Raw genomic sequence first — 19,450 nt, forward strand, 5'->3', positions numbered from 1 at the left:
TTGCAGGGGCATTGACACATGTGCTTCGGTACAAGATGCTTTTCACTTGCTTGCTTCTTTTCCCTCCCTCCCTCCCATATTCTGGGGTAAGTATACATTCAAAACAATGGGTTTTTCCAGAGATGTGTTGACAGGTGCCTGGGAGATGGATTGTGGCTCAGTTGCCACAATTACCACCTTGCTGCTGAGGAGAGTGCTGCCTTCTCTCTTAATGCTACCTTTATTGCAGCCACCCTCCAATAAATTAGCATATAGTGTTTTAAAGGGGGGTTGGTGCTTGATGTACGTGTAATGATACAAGAGGAGGAATTGTCCAAAATTCTCTCTTAAAAGAAAGCTGTATTGCCTGGAAGAAAGCTTTACACTTAAACATTTTACTTGCTGTGGAAACAATACAGCAGTAGAGCCAGGCATCAAGCCATGGACTTTAAGGTCTTGAATGCAAGGCTTTGAAATATTGAAACTACAGCAAAAATTACATTCCTCCAATGGCTGCTTTTAAGCGGCGTTGCTAAAACGAGGGTAAGGGTAAGACCAGGGTCAGGGTAAGGGTAAGGATACGAATACAGAAAGTATCCTAAAAATGCATAAAAGCTAACCTTGAACTTTTGTTTAGGCCTAATTAGGCCTAAGGTTAGCTTTTATGCATGTTTAGGATACTTTTTGTATTCGTATCCTTACCGTTACCCTCACCCTTGGTCTTACCCTTACCCTCGTTTTAGAAACGCTAGCTTCAAAGAGTACGCAGGGTTCTCACTAGAACCTGTAATCTGTATCACCTGTCACAGGTGTCACTAATAAGTGTTACAGCTGTGAAAGTGCCTTGATCAGTAAATCAGTTTATATTTAGTCAACCAATATTTCAAATTTAAGGCTTTTGCAATTTTCCCTGTTGGGTAGCCTGTCTACAGAATGACTGAACAAAATCCCTGTATTTGAAGAGCTTCCATTGCAATGAAAAACAAAGTTGCTGCATTGAATTTGAAGCACTTCATCTCAGGCCACTTGCAGGTGTTGTAGTGTTCCAAGTTACATGGCCGCAAAACATCACTGTTTTATGTTGGTCGGGTTCAATGAATTCTATTGCAAAAGAACCATTTCTGGTTGGTTTTGTTGATAGACATCAAACCACATCAAACTGGCATCAAACTAGGAACGAAACAAATGAAAAAGCATGGGCAGCGACCGCTGTATTTACACAGTCTTTTTACAGTCGGCTGCAGGCTCTCCCTCAATATGACAATGCGGAGAAGTCTGGAAATGTCTATTTCCAACCTCGTTGCCAGGGTCTCCCTTCCTCCAAAGATAGAAAGAAGCGAGCACCTGTGAACGAGGTTGGTCTATTACCTAGAGTTTCAACTGAAAACGGTTGGGAAAGAGTTCTAATGGAAAATCTCAACAGATCCCAAAAGAACACGACCTTTATAAGGGCTATGTTGATGTGAAAAATACACTGCATCTTCACTGAATGCTGATCTGTGATTATTAGTACCACCAATTACCGGTCTTTTCCTCTGCAACATGGGACTTATTTCCACAGAATCATAAGGATCTTCCTCTACTTCATCATCATTGAAATCATCCTGAGCTCTAACACTTCCTGCATCTGTCAGATCATCCTCTGTTTCAAAATCTGAACCCCAAGGGTCATTTTCAGAAAATTCATCACTTTCCTCATCATGCGAGGGCATAACATAGGCCTCTGAAAAGAAAATAAGATGCATTGCACTGATCACTTTCAATTTCAAAACACAAAGAAAACAAACTTGCCTAAGAATGGCAAATGGTATACTGTGTTGAAATAAGGTAACTATCACAATATGGGAAGCAGCTAGGGTAGACGTAATGATGAGTCTGAGCAACTGCCATCCACTACATGTGTCCAAGGTTTCATACTCCGATTAGGCATCAAAGGGGCATCAAGTTCACTGGTTCCTGTGGTCACTCAAAATTTTCCCTTTCTAGGAAGAGTTTGATTCAACACTTTCCTTCCTAAAACAGTCACTTATAGATGTTACTCTTAATGCCAGACAAATTTAAACATCAATGGGGAACCCTAGCTAGCCTCATTGCAGCTGTTTTTTGTGTCATTCCCATTCTCCCTCCCCACATTTGTGGGGAGGGAGCATGGGACCGACAAAAAAAAACTGCGGCAAGGAGGCTATGGGGAACCCCTATGAACAAAAAGATTTACAATATGTTAATTTCATATCGTTCAGACTGCTCTATATGTCCCCTGCAATCAGTGCTGACTAGTGCTAAGTCCATTTCCACTTGTGACAAATAACTATCATCATAACCAACATCCTAACTATCTGTATGATCATAACTATGACCAACAGCCAAAAAAAAATTGTGGACTACTTCACTCCTAAAAGTCAGCTACATTTTTCCCTAAATTGGAAAAATTAAAGACGTATTCTCCCAAACCTAAGATTAAGTCATTTTCCCAATCATGACAATAACGATGTCCTCTAAACGTGATCATCAATTTTACTTTTGAAATGTGTCACATGGGAGTGAACTTTTAAAAATGCCTTGCCCCCAGACATCCCTACAGAAAGGGGTCATTAGGCTACTGTTGAATACAGATGACTGAGTCCCCAACTTCAAGTGTTACTGACAGAAACCCCTGTATTGCATTACCTTGGTTGACTATAACCTCTTCATATGTGCTCCCAGAGAGGCTCCTTTTTCCAACGCTCCCAGCAACACCATCCTCCATCGGTACATCATCATAGGGATGCTCCTCTAAGATTGTATCCCCACTACTGCCTTTACCACCAGTCTGCAAACTTGGCAATGTCACATTCACAACAGCATTAACCTCATTTTGAGAGTAAAGGAAGTCATAGAAAGATTCCACTTTTTTTGCAGTACCCTTGGATCCTTCAGTTGATGCCTCAAGATATGACAAAACTCTACGACTGGTGTCTAAGGTGTCCACCATAACGGCCAAACTTGGAACTTCATCACTGTTAGGACTTGATGTCATTACGGGCTTGCAGACGATTTCCGTTGGTTTCTCCTCTGTCTGGTCCCCTGAAGTAGAGTGCACACTCTCAGTAGACGTAGAATCTGTTTTAATTTCCTTCTGTTTATTTCCTTTTGACATTGCCCTTGGTTTTGGCTCCTTTGGCAAAGGTCTTTTCTGAGGTGTTGCAGTGTCATTTTCAGTCAAATTTTGTTGATCACCTTCTACATTTGTTTCCTTACTCTTCTCTTTAAACTCTCCTCTCTTTTGAGGTTGTCGCCTTGGAGGTTTTGTGGGTTGACTATCTTGTGAATCCTTGTGATCTCCCACTTGCTTGCATGCTTTGTTCTCATCCTCGGGTTTCACCGGCGTCCACAGCTCCTTGTCATTACTATTTCTGCGCAACCTTCTTTTGTCTTCCGGTGATTCTTGATCAGCAATATGACTAGCTTTCTTCAATGCAGAACCATTACCCTTTTTCAATTCATCACTGTCCTTCTTGTCTTCTGCTTTTGATTTCCTATCAACTGCACTACATTCAGGTAAAATTTTCTTTGCATGTTGATTTAATAATTTCCCTGCACCTTGGGTGTCCTTTTTGACAGACGGATCGTTGTCTTTGTTGTCCTTCTCATTCTTTTTATTTTTGGATTCAGAAACCCTGTCCTCGCTTAAATCACCCTCAGATGCTACATCATCGTAAATAACAGAGTCTCTACAGCTGCCACCACTTTCATCCAACTGGCCACTCATTGTCAACATTCATGAGTCTTCCATCCCTTTAAACTGCATGGTCCTGCAAAACTGAAGAGAATATTAAATACATTAAGTCAATAAATTACTATTGATTAATTAAGTTATGGAAGGTGTGAGTGACTTGTCATTGCATTAGTATGCAAAAATAGAAGACAAAATCCATAGATTTTATCTCTGGAGATAACTATTAACTTTAAAACTACAATAATATGTCAAACCTTAGAATGGGAGCCATGCATTACTACTCACTAACTCTACCAGATATATTCTTGATTAAAAACTTACCTTTTGCACCAGTTGACCCAGTTTTTAATCTTAAACTTGGTAAAACATTTTTGATAGTGCACTCCCTGATATTGCATGGTCACAAACCAAACCCACTGAAAATCCATTCTTAAGTCACAAATAGCAATTTAAATGCCATAAATTTTAAAGCTTAGCTGTTTTGAAGTTGAACAGATATTCTTAAGCCCTGCATAAAATGTAATAAAGTTTCACAGACGTCATATTCAATTTTAAAACCCAAATACTAGAAAGCTAGTTCATCACTTTGTAACTATTACTCCAAGAAATTCCCTTGAGATCTCTTCCATTCAGAAATGTACTTGAGATCACTTACCATGGATCTTTTATTAAGAAGTTCCTACATGATGCAGCTTACATTGCATGAAAGCCATTTTCACTGAATATAGTACAAAAACAGTAACTTAATTGCCTTTCCAAACTGGAACTTACAATAATGATTATTGTAGAATACAAAACTGTTCAAAGTATTGTACACTGTATTTGCAGCATTGATTGCCTGGGTAAAGCCGGGATAACATTTAAATTAAGAACGACGCACCAGTGGATTATTAAGAAAGCCTGCACAACTAGATTTGCTTGGATTACCACTGATCATAAACAATTATTGCAAAGGAACCAAATCAATTCATGTAGTTAAAAGTGACCCTGTGAGTATTCTGGGGTTTTTCTTTCCCCCAGTCTATCTGCAGAAAGCTTTAAAAAGTGCACAACAAAATAATGTCATCATAGTGGAGCTAAGGCGCACAAAGCCCGCCATCAAGCTCCAGTGGAGCACCATGGGCGAGATTTTTTGGGAAATCTATCCATGCAAGAAACTGTGGTTATGACGTCAGTGTATGCCTGTCTGTCCACCGGTACAGACTGTCGGGGTGGAGGTGGGGAGGGCAGGGCAGCCTCTGGGGACAGGAGTGTTCGGACAATTTTCCTTGGCGGGAAATTGTGTGGCAGCGTTGCATTTGGCACCCTGCGTATTTCTGGCGGGAAATCATATTTAGTGAAGAGCAACAGGATAAAGAGCAGAAAAGAGCACGAAGGAAGATGCAACAAAATTTGAGATCTTTAAGCAAAGAAAGCCTCGAAAGAAGCCAAGGAAGGAGAAGAAGAGAAGATTTCAATGAAGAACACTGTTAAGCGTGAAAAAAATAGAGCAAGAAACAAAACACTAATTTACAATGGTTGGCTTTCAGGTAATGCTTCGCTGCTTCACATATTTTGTAAACCTCGCTTAAAAAAACGAAGGACTGAAATATTTGCAATTCCATGTTGACAAAGATTCTGGCATATTTCAACAAACACATTTACAGGCTATGTGTAAAATGGATGTCCAGTCATTAGCTGCTGCTTCGAAATTGCAGTTGAGTAGGCGAATTTGCTACTGTTTAGCTTGACTTTTTAATTAGTAAGATTTTTGCTGTTGTTCTAAACTAAAGAGAGGGTGTAAATTAAGATTATCAGTCAAACGGAACATGTTGAAATACATGTTGAAATACATTACTATTTGAGGACATGCCATTGACAAAACCAAACTTGTCTACGGTTGTAACAATTTAACCAAAATGGTTCCATTTGGAAACTGTCTTTCATGAAAAGTATTTATAGTATTTTGCAATCGTGCTCAACACCATTTATGGTGGTGAAAGGGTTAAACGAGTGCCGACACCTCTCGACACGCATTCGCGAACACTTAAACAGGGACAGGACCTCACATATCTTTAAACACCTTCAACAATCCGAGGCATGCCGTAACTCCTGCTCTGCGGAATGTTTTGAAGTTATAGACCGCGCGACCACAAAATTCCAGGTCAAGATAAAAGAGGCCTTACATATTTCCTGGGAGCAACCTTCTTTAAATAAGCAATTATATCACGTTAATTTAACTCTCTCGTTCTAATCAACATGTTCCATTGTACACTCTTTTTTTGTTACCTTTGGCTATTTTGTTAGATTCCCAATTTATTTCACGTTGTTATTTATCTTTGTTTAGCATATTATAAATTCAAATGTAACTTCAAATTAATTCTACTTTCAACTGAAGATGGTCGTTGCACGACCGAAACATGTCTTTAATTTCAAATGTGTCGTCACTTTTATAAAAATTAAACGAGTGTGCGTTTGACATCATTTTCTCCTCAATCTAGCTCTCTCAAGAACTTAACGTTAGTAATGGCATACCATTAAATAGGACAATTCCAGTTGAAATAAACAGGACTCAGGTGTCTTTTTTAAATCGTGTTGATTTTTTTGGTCACAGGGGCACTTCAAGGACCCACATTTTGGAACTAAACTGATAAAAAGTTGAAGGTACGCTACACTCTTGAGTGTTCTGCCTACTTGGTTTTGTGGTCAGTGGTTCTGGCCCTCACATTCCTGAGCACCTAACCTCCATGTGTGACTTAGCTGTTAAACTGGCTTAAAGAGAACCAGCAGAACAGATTATCCATGAAGAACCTGGATAAACAACCAGGCTTCCCTGGAGTTCTTGTAACTCAATAGGTAGAGCATCCAACTGGTGTTATGGAGGTAGTCTTATGAGCGTTCAGTATAAGAAATAAAAAGTGCAGGTATTAACATGCAAATAAATGAGCAAGCATAAAAACAAACAATGTTGGTGCAAGTGAGAGTGTTTATCAACAAGATAGTCCCACATCTGGTTCTTGAACATTTCTAGACTTGGGGCCTGCACAACACAGTCTGAATCTGGTAGTTTATTCCAATCGTGAAGCATCCACGGGAAGAAAGACATTTGACGGTATAAAGTATGAGAAAAAGGGACTTTATAGCTACTTATACACTTAAGGTGTACATAAGACACCCTGTATGCTGAGCAGAGTAAAACGAATACCACTGCATGACCAAGTGAATGCCAGAATGCCCTGACATCATGCCAGAAAAGTAATGCAATACCCAAAAAGGCCAGAATGGTAATGCCTGCCAGCAGACCCCGCTGCATTTCCATAAACGCCAATCCCACACCAAGCACTGAGCACACTGGCTCCTAGTCATTATCTGAGTTCAATTGCATTTAACCCTATTTAAAAACAACCTGAAAACATGTCTACATGACCATTATTATCTCTGTTTCTGCATCATTTCAATACACCTATATTAATTGCTCTTTTACTTACAAAACTCATTAAAAATTATTCACGATAGGAAAACAAAAGAAATGTTTCATTAATCAATACCTGTATACAGTATCTGATACAGATTTCTCTTCATAAATACATCAACGTTTCTTTTGATTTTCCCTGTTAAAATGTCTTGAGTCACCACGTAAATGCTGATGTTTAATAAGCCATATACAATATTCATGTCAGATCTGTATCACATTTACAAACTCTCAGCTTCACCGTGAGTTTGCAAAAACTAGATTATTGGATAATAATGCAATTCTAGTGTTTTGATTGGCTTAGCCATCATGGTATATGAGCTATGACATCATGTACTCTACAAATAATAGTAACTGCACGCATCAGTTTTCTTGCATTTACAAAATAAAGTAGGGAAAATGTATCCATAATTTGTGAGCGTTCTCATAAAACAATATTATTCCACTTGTGCTTGTTGGATATGAGATGATTATAGCCAAATCGGCACTACGCACCTCGTTGACTATCTATCATCTCATATCCAGTGTGCCCTCGTGGAATAATTGTTACTTTTTTTTTTCAATGCGTGAGTGTGTGGAATTCTGTCAATCCCGGTGGCGTGAGCTCGCGTAATGACCTTAAATTTCCATTTTTTGACACCAAATCTGTTTACCTATAGAAGCAAGTGTTTCAAAACAGATTTATATTCGACAAGAGGAATTCAAATAAGAATATTTCTCTTTGAAATGTTCAGTTTGTAAGTCGCTTACTGCATTTGCTATCAAGAGCGGTACAAGTCAACAATTAAAAAAGTGATCTCAGAGAGGAAGAGAGATAGAGGAAAAAATAAATAAGTTATTTACCAGCAAAGGGTCAGTCCATAAAGCAAAAAACTGTGACCTGGTCTTGAAAAAGCTGCCCTTGGCCACCTCCATCACAGTTTTTCACTTTAAGGACCTCCCAGCTGGCAAATAACATATATTTCTATAATTGACTAATTATAAGTCTGTATTTCTTTACATGTGTTGGGTGCATGTGGCATCTGTGTGTTGTCTGTTTGTGGTTTTAAGTGTACATTGGTAACTGTATTGTACTTCTTATTGAAGTACTTTGTTCGATATTTGTTACTTTCTGCAATTTTCAGGCAAAATGGTAATTTCCAGGGGGTCAGCGCCAGTCTTACCTTATATTTTATTTAATTTTATAATAACTTGGTGTTCTTTACTGCAGTTTTTGCGGTACAATGAGAGGCAAGTCGAAGCAAGTTTTATTTAATTTCATAATAACTTGGTGTTCTTTACTGCAATTTTTGCGGTACAATAAGAGGCAAGTCGAAGCAAGTTTCTGGTGGCTCGTCATCTGACTTGACAAATCTTGATTGCACAGAACCAGGCTCACTTGTTTAGAGGCTGAGTGAATCAGCCACTGTATCCAGTACTTCACGCTAAACTCAGATGTGCTTAGAGTGTGCATATCCACGGTTATCTGTCTGAGCAAAATACTAAAAGCTGTCGGGTGTTATCCACAATTCGGGCCTAAAGTGGATAGCGCTACGGAAATGCCAAGGGCAAGAAGGTAAGCTTTAATGCATAATTAGTCTTACATGCGTCGAAATCTTCCTGGATAATGGCACAGCAAGGCTGTCCACTCGCTATCTCCTTATGGTCCTTAAAGGCAATGAAATACTGTCTGGTAAGGCCACTGAGCTTTAAGGAAGCGTTGTTTGAGCTGATGTACAAATCCGCAAATTAATTCAATTTCGACCGTAAGCAAAACATTCAATTCAAGCCCCACTAATTTGGTCTTTGAACAAAGGCATACAATCCCGCCACAATATTAACGATAATACAATTAAATTACTATCATAAGACACTAAAGAAAAAATGTAATTTTCAAAGAACTTTGAGCTCTGGAGGATTCACCTCATAATGCCATTTTGAAAATACGAAAAAACCTATCTTCATTTCAGCGCCAAAAGAATGAAGCTCGTTCGAAGCTTATTTTCACATTGATCGAGGCAGCACATAATAACTGTGATCTCATGGCAACGACAGCGAGACAGTCTTAAATACATTTTGTGGCAAGACCGCAAACAAAATACACTAAATGACCGAGGAACCGCAACTGCATAGTGGCCTAGGATCAGGAAACCATTTTCGCGCTCTGGTGTTTGTAAATTCGTTTCGTTCGAAAACCCCCAGAATTCAGTAAAAGCAGCTCACGATATGCCACACAAATTATTGCGGGCTAGATCTAAATACCTTTCTGGTCAAATGGCATTTGCATCCAAGTTACTTCTTCCATTATCGATTCCAAACAGGCATACTGTTGCATATGAAAACTAGCGCAGCGGAAATTCAGGCATTATTGTCAGACTCCCGTGAGGAGTGGGGGTGTGGAAATTAGATTGTCAAGAAAAAACTTAGAGGAAATTGTGTTTTTCTTGTCTACGGTTTCAAACGATATTAATCCCTTCGTGCAAGTATTATATTTCTGCTTCGTGTTTGCTTTCACTGGTCTATTTCTTCGCGTCATTCCCTTCCACAGAGGCCACGTTGCTTTTTCGTTCTTTCCGGAATGTGAGAGCACTTTCCTCCCACCAATGTAGCCCGGGTTCGATTCCCAGACTTTGTAAGTGAGAAGTTTTCTCCGGGTACTCCGGTTTCCCCTTTTCTCAAAAACCGTCATTTGACTTGATTTGCCTTAACTGTTAATTTCAGTTTACAGTGTCCGCATTTAGTGCTCCAGCGCTAGAACGACTAGACACTTGAAAGTTCCTTTCCTTTCCTTTGTTGGCTTGCTACCAAATGCAAGTCTTAGAGTTTCCGGCACGGAATTGCCTGGGCCATTCAAATGCATTGGGACTAAAAAATCGGGCCAAGACAAACAAGAATCAAGGGTTTGTTTTCGATCAATTAAGACCTCGTCTAGACGAGCAATTTTATGTCACATTTACTCGTGTTGAAGAGGAAATTTGGCCAATTCGTGTGTGACAAATGTATTTGCTAAAAAGCTGGCGTGTTTGCTTTTATGTGACAAATAAAAGTTGTCAAATACGAAAAATCGCGCGTGTAGACGACTCGTCACATGAAATGTGACAAGTGAGCGCCATGGGGCATACGGAACAATGCTCATGCAAAATTTGGAGGGACAAACAAAGAGTATTATGGTATTTTCGAAAATGACCTATATTGGGGGTAGGGTTGTACCTCTTGTTGAACACTAAATTTCATTGGCTGTATAGTGTCGTACTTCCTGTTGTTTTCTGTGCTAAATCCACTGTTATCATTTTGTTCGTTCTATTGGCCAATCCTGAAGCCGGTTCAATGAGGTATGGCACACATCCCTACTGGACTTCTGCTTTATCTATGCTGTCCAAAGGCTCATTGTGCTACACACACGATCAAATGCAGATGCCACATAAAATTGTCACAAAAAATTGCTCTTAAGGACAGGTTTTAACATCAACCAAACCACAAAATTCCCTTCCCATCCCCAATCCCTGTCAGCCACTTTTTTTCACTAAACTAAGACCTAATATTAAAACTCACAAGGTAGGCCAACGGTGTTAAGTTAGTTTGCTATCTACCGTACGTGACCCCCAATAAGTGCTTACTAGTGCTGATATCGATTACACTGGTGACAAATTATGGTTACTATTACCAGGTGTTTCAATTTGTTCTGACAGGCAAGGAAAAGTGTCGGCTACTCAATCAGAAAAGTCAGCTACTTTTTCTCCCTAAATTAAAAAAATTAGACATCGATAGACATATTCTTTTCAAACCTAAGATTAAAACTTGTTTTCCCAATGACATGAAGTCATCTAAACATGATCATTAATGTTGCTTTTGAAATGTGGCAAACTTTTAAAAATGGCATGCCCACAAACAGACACCCCTAGAGAAAGGGGTCATCAGCCCCCTTGTTGAAACAGTTGGTTACTGTACTTAAACCAACCTGACCATCACCATTGTAACTATGTCAATATCCATATCCAGGGACCATTTGAAGGGCTGGATGCAAAAACCAAGTAAGTGACAATTTCGGTTGATTTTCAGTTTTACTCAAAACTAGCCCAAATTTTGCAAGTTGACTGGAAATGAACTTAGGAACATTGCCCTGGTATTTTTTTTACCGATGTGAGCTTTATTTTTGAGAAATAAGCTATGCAAAAACACTATTGGCTTTGCATTTGAAAACAATGGAATCAGTGAAGCGACACTTACCTTTTATTGTTAGATATTTACATGTGGGGGAAGGGGGCTGGCTTTTGGTATAGCTCTCGAAAGTGTAAGGGAAGAGGAGAGGTTTAGGAGCAAAGAACACCATAGGGAAAAAGTGAGGGTGGGGAGGAACAGCCCCCCCTCCCCCCCCAACCATGGTATCTCAATGGGCATTTTACAGCTGTGTGCTGGGGAGGTTTCTTCTACAGTTCAACATACTTGTTTCACTAAAACAATGAACAACCTTATATCTTTTTCTAATGCTAACCCTCAAGATTGAACACTCTCAAGAGATGCTGTTTAGGTCTTAAGTGACCACTGTCATTACTTGTGGCTGGTCTTTCATATACTGGATCCGAAATAATTAATGTCTGTGATACAAAAGAACAAAGCGAACATAACTATACCTGATTAGCAAGGCCTAATCAGAATAACAATGGTTTTGTTCTTTTATATGAAAGTCTACCCTTCATTGTCAGTTATAACAATGACCTGTGGTCTGTCATTGGGTGTTCTATAACATTACCAACAGATTGGTCGTGTAGAAAGCGAAGACCACGAAAACGAAATAAAGACCAAAAATCAAAGACCCCAGAAACATGAAAACAAATATCCCAAAACACAAAAACGAAGACACCAAAACATGGAATTCAAGATGGTGTATAAAAATTGGAAAAAACACAAGGGGTTAGGGTAAACTAACCCTTCTTATTACTATGGTCTTCAGTTACGATTAGCTAACCCTTCTGGGATCTTCATTTTCGTGTTTTGGGATCTTTGTTTTCATGTTTCTGGAGTCTTTGATTTCTTGGTCTTTGTTTTCTTCACTACCCCATCGCATTACCCCAAACAGTCAACAATCTGACAATCGATGGAATTTTTCCTTGTACTGGATATTGATAAGGCACAACGAAACATCCTTAGAGAGCTGATCATAGGTTTTGCAGGACTTTCTGTTAACTTCAATGAGCTATGGCATATGGGTTAATTAAATACTGCAGAAATAGCCTGCTTGCAGGCGAAAGATGGTTGTTGTCACCAAGAAACACCTCAGACATCATACTGGAAGAGTGTGGGATAGGTCATTTTGTCACCCAGCCCAGACCTATCCACACTCTTCCAGTACGGTGTCTGATACGTGTTTCGTGGCGCCGACAACATCTACTGCCTGCAAGCAGGCTATTTCTGCAGTATTTAATTAACCTATTGAGTCTTAAACCACCCTCAATTATTGATGTGTAAAATTATTGTCTAGCATTAGACCATAGTTAATAACTATGGTTAGACTGAGTAAAATCTATTAAGTCTACTTGTTCCTCAGAGTCAATGGGTTAAGCGCTGACAAGCAACGGCAGGGTACAAGATTGTCATGAGCTACTGGAAGGGCAAAGACCCAAATGCCCAGGGTATGCTGTGAGAAAATGTGACGTTGAATTTGTGAGCGATCAAAAACAACAATCCATTGACTCATTACACATGGCCTTGCTTCAATTCAACTGACAAAATTCAAAACATTTTCATCCTTGTCATGGCATAAGAAAGGTTTTAATGTTTACACATATGTATAAAGGCTGTACAATCAGTTCAATTCTGCTTGGAAGTCACAAAAGGTAGAATACTAAAAAATACGAAGCAGGTCTTATGCTTCCACTTCTTCCTGGTGATCTGCACCATTTGTGGTTTTCTGTTTTTTCAAAAATTCTTCACCCTCCTGCAAGTTAAAACAAAACAGCCAATGGAGGCTTCATTAACAATGTCAGTTATCAATCAAACCAAGTCAAACATGCCATGTACGATTTTCAAAGTTTTGGTGTCCATTAGAGTAGGGTTCGTGTCAGTGTTGATGTCAAAATTGACAAGAAAGGTTCAAAGTAAAAATGCTAGTGCTAGAGCCAGCTTTTATGGCCATTGAGGCGAACAGTGAGGGGACACTTTGTGGTCTTTTTCATACACAGCATACATTAATAATAATGCAATAGACCAATTTCAATATATTAGAAATCAGTATTAGATAGAAGACATCCCAGGGGGGGTTGTCCCCATCCTTTTTATATTGGAGTCCCATATATGGGCGTCCCCCCCCCCACCACCCCCAGGAAGACATCATCTCAAGGCTCCAACGACAAAACTCATTCCAATGCTTGCTTTATTCCCTAGAGCCTCAAAACCATGTTTATTGTTTTAAGCTAAATTTTCATATATTGTTAATATATCTGGTTCATGAGATTCAAGCCACTGAGCTGCGTAAATCCAAGATAGCCTGACTCTGAATATCAGGCCTTTCAAGAGTCTGATTCCTAGATCACAACCAACATTTCATACCAGTCTATTAGTGATGGTGGGTGGGGAGGGTGATGTGAAAACATTTTGCATATTATCCCCTAATAATCCAAAATGAGCATGTAGTAGCCCAATCTTGAAATATTAAATAATTATAAAGTCAGTCCTAGACAAAAAGCATGATCTTGAGGCTCTGGGGAACAAACTCATACAAATCCTTTTTTCCTCCCCCAGAGCCTCAAAATCAGGTTCATTGTTTAAGTTGAATTTTAATATATTGACATTGCTTTTTTTCCCAAAGCATCCCTCCTTTCTAAATATGGACTATTCCCTGCCAAATCAAATTTTGCTTTTCTTCTTTTTCTTCCTTTCAACCTAAGAAAGTGGGTTGCAATTTTGAGGGAGACTTGAACCTTTCAAAAAGAAATCCATATGATTTAAAAACTTGGAGTGATGTCATAACAAACTACTTACTGCCAAATATGCACCATGTCCAGGATTTAATTTAATGTCCCAATTTTTATCAGCGAAGAAACACACTCTGCAAGCTCGTTTACTGAGCTTGCCTAAGTTAACCTTAATTTCTGACGAAACGCAGACGTCTTGAGAACAGCAGTACTGAACGAGTGGAATTACCAACGAGTGGAAAGGAAGTTTTGTAATAATTAAGCGGCCAACTGAGAGAATTTTCACGCCAAAGCTATTTGTGGTCTCCCTTGTTCCTTTAAAAAAGTAATAAATTTGTGTTCCGCTAAGCCTTTCGTCTACAACGAAACTGCTCAGGACCTTTCAAGACCACTTAGTCTTTTGTACTACAAAAATTACAAGCTTTCATTCAGTTTAAATAACAAAATCGCCTTTATTCAAACTGCAACGAAGCGTGGTGAACACATGTCAAACAGCGTGACAACTTTGTGAATTTTAATGTTGATCAATTTCAGTTTCGCTTGTTGAACACACACAAACGGTGTGGAATTGTGGAATTGTGGAATAAAACAGGCGAAACATGGCTAAATCAAGACAGCACGGCACTGTTTTGGTAAACGAAAAGCATTTAAGCAAATATACATCGTCCATGTGACAAAAACAAACAAATTATTTGACAATTTTTTTTTTAAACAACAACCGATGCCAAAAGGAGTCTAACAAGAAATTCTACTCTGAGAAATTGGTTAACCGAGCAATTTCTCTTACCTCGATCGTTTCTTGCATAGTTCCTTTACGCTTCAGATCAGGTTTCTCATCTTCTTTTCCCCCGTTCTGTTCATCAGCTTCGCTTTCTTCGAGAGCTGCTTTCACCGCTTCGGTTTCCCCACGTGTCCCGCCGTCTACAGTGTGTCCAGCTTCTTCTAAAAACTTTTCGCCTTCCTGAAACAAATTGAGCCACCAGTGATCGGTTTAGCGAATCATGACATACAAGCACCCCTAAGACCGATTTGAACAAAATGATGCGTCATCTCACCGAAGCAGTAACAACCATGGTGCCATCACGCTTAACAGATGGTTTTCCTGCGCCGTTCTCTTCAGAATCTTCATTTTCTTCGCTGTTTTCATCTTCCTCTTCGTTCTCCCCTACATCTTTCATTGCGGCAGTCTCCGATCGTGTTTCCCGCGTTCTTCATCTCCAAGGAGATCGCTTCCCTCCTGTTAAAAATATATGAGCTCTCGGTGACTTCTGAAGATTTGAAGGAATGAAAGCGAAATTAATTTAAAACTCTCTAGCTTGTGATCATTTACCTGAGCTGTTGCGGCCATCGTCGAAGTCCTTGTCAGTTTACTGGGGGAATCTTCTTCGGCACTTTCTTCAATTTGTTTTTGTTGGCCTCTGGTTTTTGCCTCAGCGTGAACATTTCCGTGCTCTTCAAGAAAAGTTTCGCCCTCCTGAAATGGCCACAAAAATAACAATAAAATCATTCATCTTTGCTTGTTGAACGCTAGAAATTCCGTTCGAGAAATTCCCAGTTCGTACTGTCGATCTTTTCATACAACCTACCCTAGCAGTAACAGTCATAGTGGAGTCCCTTTTGAGGGCTGGAGCTTCTTCTGCCATGCTTGAACGTAAACTAACGAGGAGGTTAAGAAGGAAAGAAAAGAGAAGTCACTGCTCCGGTGCAGAACAAAGCCAGCAACAGAAAGAGATAGAGACGCAAATGAGTCGCTTTCAAAAGGGAAATGGGGTCAAAAACAAACTTCAAAGCGCGGTAACTCAAACGCATTCTCATTGGCTGGTCGGTTGTCAATAAACACAATATTATCACATGTGATTGGCTGTTCACCACTTCAAATGCCTTTCCGTGTTTTGGTTGGCTTCAACTAATTTCCTGTCAAAAAGCTTTCAACAAAGCGCGGAAGCCTGAAAAGGTGTATTGTTTAATATAGTGATATTTGGATCATATTTTTAGAGGAAATACTTCAGTCTTCTCAGAAAATCAATGAAGAATGTATTTGGATTCGTTCTTCATCGTAGTTTGTTCAGTAGTGCTCGCGAATGTTTGTCAGTTCTCATAGATCAGATCAGATCAAGAAAATGCTGCCATCTGTCTGCGATAGCTGCGGCCCTGATTGGCGAAAACCACAAAAGACAGCACGTGTTTTAAGAGTTCGTCCCCAGAGCCGCCTGGCCCTCTAATACGAGGACCAAGGTGGTCTGGGTGCGAGAATAACTATAACAAGCAACAAGGAAGAATGTAATAATTACTACATTCGGAGTAAATAATTAGCAAAAGAATACGAAGTTCTGAAGCCGTCCTGACTTCATTTTCAAGTGATCAAAATATAAACAGTCGTTTCTGTTGTTAAAGCATTTGGAGTAACTTGAGTTTCTACAATTTATAGCCCGCATCGTCAATACAGCGTTTGTCGCACGACTAACTAGATTTGGTTGGACGCTAGTACGCTAATCAAATGTTTCCTGTTTAGTTGGGGGCAGTCGATTTCGTCATATTTAGTTTCGAAAAATGCAAACAAGGGGGCGGGCGTGTCTGGTAACCGGTGTAAGAGCATACTATTCATGAATTTTCATAACAAAATAAAAGCACTAAAAGCTTAGTACGTGTAGCTCGTGTTTGGTCATTCAATTTTCTGTGAATATGACTTCCGGTTATTGTTTTTCGGTGCACAGGAAGTAGGTGTAACAGGAAGTAACTCAAGAGATCACTTGCACGAACGAAAAAAGAGCTTCGCAGTGCCAAGACCATCAAGGAGGTACCTTTTCATATTTAAGAGGAGGGAGGGGTTAGTTTTCTGGATTAAGGCTGCCTACTTTTCCAAGAATCGCAATACAACCCCATAGTTTTTCGCTATCAAATGGCCGGATTTATAATAGAGAAGGATAATCCGTCTGGGAAGAACTTGGGCAGAGAACGGTAGTTCGTGTTTAAATACAACTGAAGCAGACAGAATCATCTGTCCAGACGAGCTATCTGGATATTGTTCGTCTTTGAAGACTAACTACCGTGTATAATTCGTCTGGACGAATCATCCGTGTGTGTGCATAAATACGGGGTTAAGACGAACTATCCATGAAATCGAGACCTTGTTACATAAAGCCGTTGTTACACGCGCGTTGAAACTTTTAGCTGAAACTTGTGTGCAACGGCGTTGCAAATGATGTTTCAGCAGGCGTTGTACCGTGTAACATGGTCGGTTTCGTGAAACGTTTTGAACCTCCGTTGCGGGACAAGTTTCACGAAAAGTAGAACCGCTTTCTACTTCTGCAACGGTCGCAACGATCGCAGTGGTGACAAAAACAAGAGTTTCACCGTGTAACACCACTTTGTGAAACTGGTCTCCCTCGCTCTTGTCACGCTACTCTGCTTAAGCCAATCAGAAATCGGCTAAGGCCATGTAAACAACATTTCGAGACCAGTTGCAACGTTTTCGGACAATTTTCGACCTTTTATGTTACACGGTGCAACGCCTGCTGACACTTTTTTTGCAGGGCCGTTGCACATGAGTTTCAGCTAAACGTTTCAACGTGTAACAGCGGCTTAAAGGAAGCGGTTGTTTGCAATTAACTGTGTTGTTGCCGCCAATATTTACTTAAATGGTACCCAAGCCTTTTCGTCGCGCTTTCTCGGAAATTCATTTGGCATATGTACGAATAGAACTATAAGACACACCGACAGATGATTCGTCTTGACTGTTGATCCGTCTGGAAGGATTCCATGATCCGTCTCTAGTATACGAAAGCCGTGATATCGTTGACTTCACCTATTGTCATTAATGTTTTAACCCATAGCTCATTGGCTGTCCGAATCATTTGAATAACAAAGGCAATGGTTGTAAACAGATATCTTCCCAATAAATCGAGCCAATGTATATTCGTGTTGAGCTTATCTGAGGCACGATTTTCCCCTACTTTTGTTGGAAGTCATGTTTACAAAAAAATAAATGACCAAACACGAGCTACAGGTACTTTGCCTGCTAGGCTTGTCGAATTTTGAGCATAATACTATATCTGTAGCATCAGCCGTAAAGCTAGCATAATACTAATTGCTGGTTTTCACTCACGTGATCAACAGCCATGTTTTTCAACGAAAACAAAAGGAAGCGTTTGCATAATAATAGAGTTAAATTCCCGGAGGATTTGGTCGGGGCACCAAAATGTCTGCCTTTTCTTTTTTTAGGGGCACCAACATGGCGGTCGTGACGTCATGTGAAAACCGAGAATATCTTTGCAGCCAGCATAAATGATGTTGTTTTTGAAAAACTGTGAAACGTGTATGCAGATTCTGCCGACAACTCTAGCTCCAGGCTTGTATTTGCATCATGGAAGAATTCAGATTATTTAAATTTCTGACTTTGTGGTTTGTAACTTTCGATGCTGTTAGTTTTTAACAACTCTGGTTCATTAAATGTTTAACTGAATAATTATGGTCTAAGATTTCTTTCAAAAATTAAAGACTAGGAGTGTTTATTTAATGGTACGGGCCTATGGGGGGTGGGGTGGAAGTGTCATTTTAGTCCCGCTTAATTTGAGCCGAGCATAATTTTAAGCATAACACCCTGGTTTCATGGGTGACGCCCGAAAGCGTAATATTCTATTTTACGAGCATGATCCGACTCTATTTAAACAATAGAGAGGGTTTCTGTCGAGGGAACTATCGGCTGATAGTGACCCGCGAAAATTAGGGATGTTCTTTAAAACAAATATTTGCCCGAGAAGCGGAAGCTTCCGAGGGCAAATATGCTAGTTTTAAGAACATCAAAATTTTCCAAGGGGAAAATATCAGAACCGATAGTTCCGAGACATTAAAACACTCTATTGTCTTTAGTGTTCACTACTAAATTTTCTTCCGCGGCGCCAGCTCCCAAAACTCATGTTGAATTATTTTCAGACTTTAATTAGACGAAGAAGTGGCCGCCAATGTAAAATTTGAAAAAAAAAAAAAACAAACAAAACCCTCTTAATACAATTTTGATTGTTTATTTTATATAAGGGCCGCTTGTTTACAGAAGGTATTTTCAGCGGACGAATACTATCCATCAGGTATTTTCCTCGACGGGCACTATGGGATGATAGTAAGGGGAGATTAAGCGCGGGCGTGTTTGAGACGCGGACGGCAAACCGGAAGAGACAATTTCGCGTGCCAGGACAGTGGGGTCTACCAGATTTTTATACGAATCATCTCTTATAGAGAAAAGGTACTTAGCAATGTTAATGTCGTTGTGTGAAGACAAGTTAAAAGGGAAAACCGCTCACTTCTGGTTGCCGTCCGCGTCTCACAAACGCGCGGGATTAAGCTCCCTAGTGTCTCTTCGCGGGACGAACACTATCGCGTCACGTGATCAATTAAAACAAATAAGAATCGGAGAAAATT

At 39.8% G+C, this 19,450-nt stretch overlaps 1 protein-coding gene, 1 long non-coding RNA gene and 1 pseudogene across 3 annotated transcripts in view; 1 reads left to right on the forward strand and 2 right to left on the reverse strand.

Moving 5' to 3' along the window:
• LOC137997550 (rho guanine nucleotide exchange factor 10-like protein) overlaps positions 1 to 9,514 on the reverse strand; it is a 42,807-nt gene extending 33,293 nt beyond the window's left edge. The window contains exons 1-3 of one of the 2 annotated variants that reach the window (XM_068843607.1): positions 9,387 to 9,514; positions 2,647 to 3,778; positions 1,503 to 1,702 (exon numbers count right to left, since the gene is read on the reverse strand). In XM_068843607.1, coding sequence (XP_068699708.1) covers positions 1,503 to 1,702; positions 2,647 to 3,736 — 1,290 coding nt within the window. In that variant the 5' untranslated portion in view covers positions 3,737 to 3,778; positions 9,387 to 9,514. Of the gene's footprint in view, positions 1 to 1,502; positions 1,703 to 2,646; positions 3,779 to 8,728; positions 8,793 to 9,386 lie in introns of those variants that run through there. The other variant, XM_068843609.1, reaches the window with a different exon arrangement.
• LOC137997551 (uncharacterized) lies at positions 8,562 to 18,309 on the forward strand. The gene is made up of 3 exons (XR_011122497.1): positions 8,562 to 8,700; positions 16,750 to 16,832; positions 18,257 to 18,309. It is a non-coding gene; the product is annotated as an uncharacterized lncRNA (long non-coding RNA).
• LOC137994930 (neurofilament medium polypeptide-like) lies at positions 12,872 to 15,781 on the reverse strand (annotated as a pseudogene).
• Positions 18,310 to 19,450: the final 1,141 nt, after the last annotated feature.

The sequence above is a fragment of the Montipora foliosa genome, chromosome 3, assembly GCF_036669935.1.
Source record: "Montipora foliosa isolate CH-2021 chromosome 3, ASM3666993v2, whole genome shotgun sequence".
Taxonomy (NCBI): Eukaryota; Metazoa; Cnidaria; class Anthozoa; order Scleractinia; family Acroporidae; genus Montipora; species Montipora foliosa.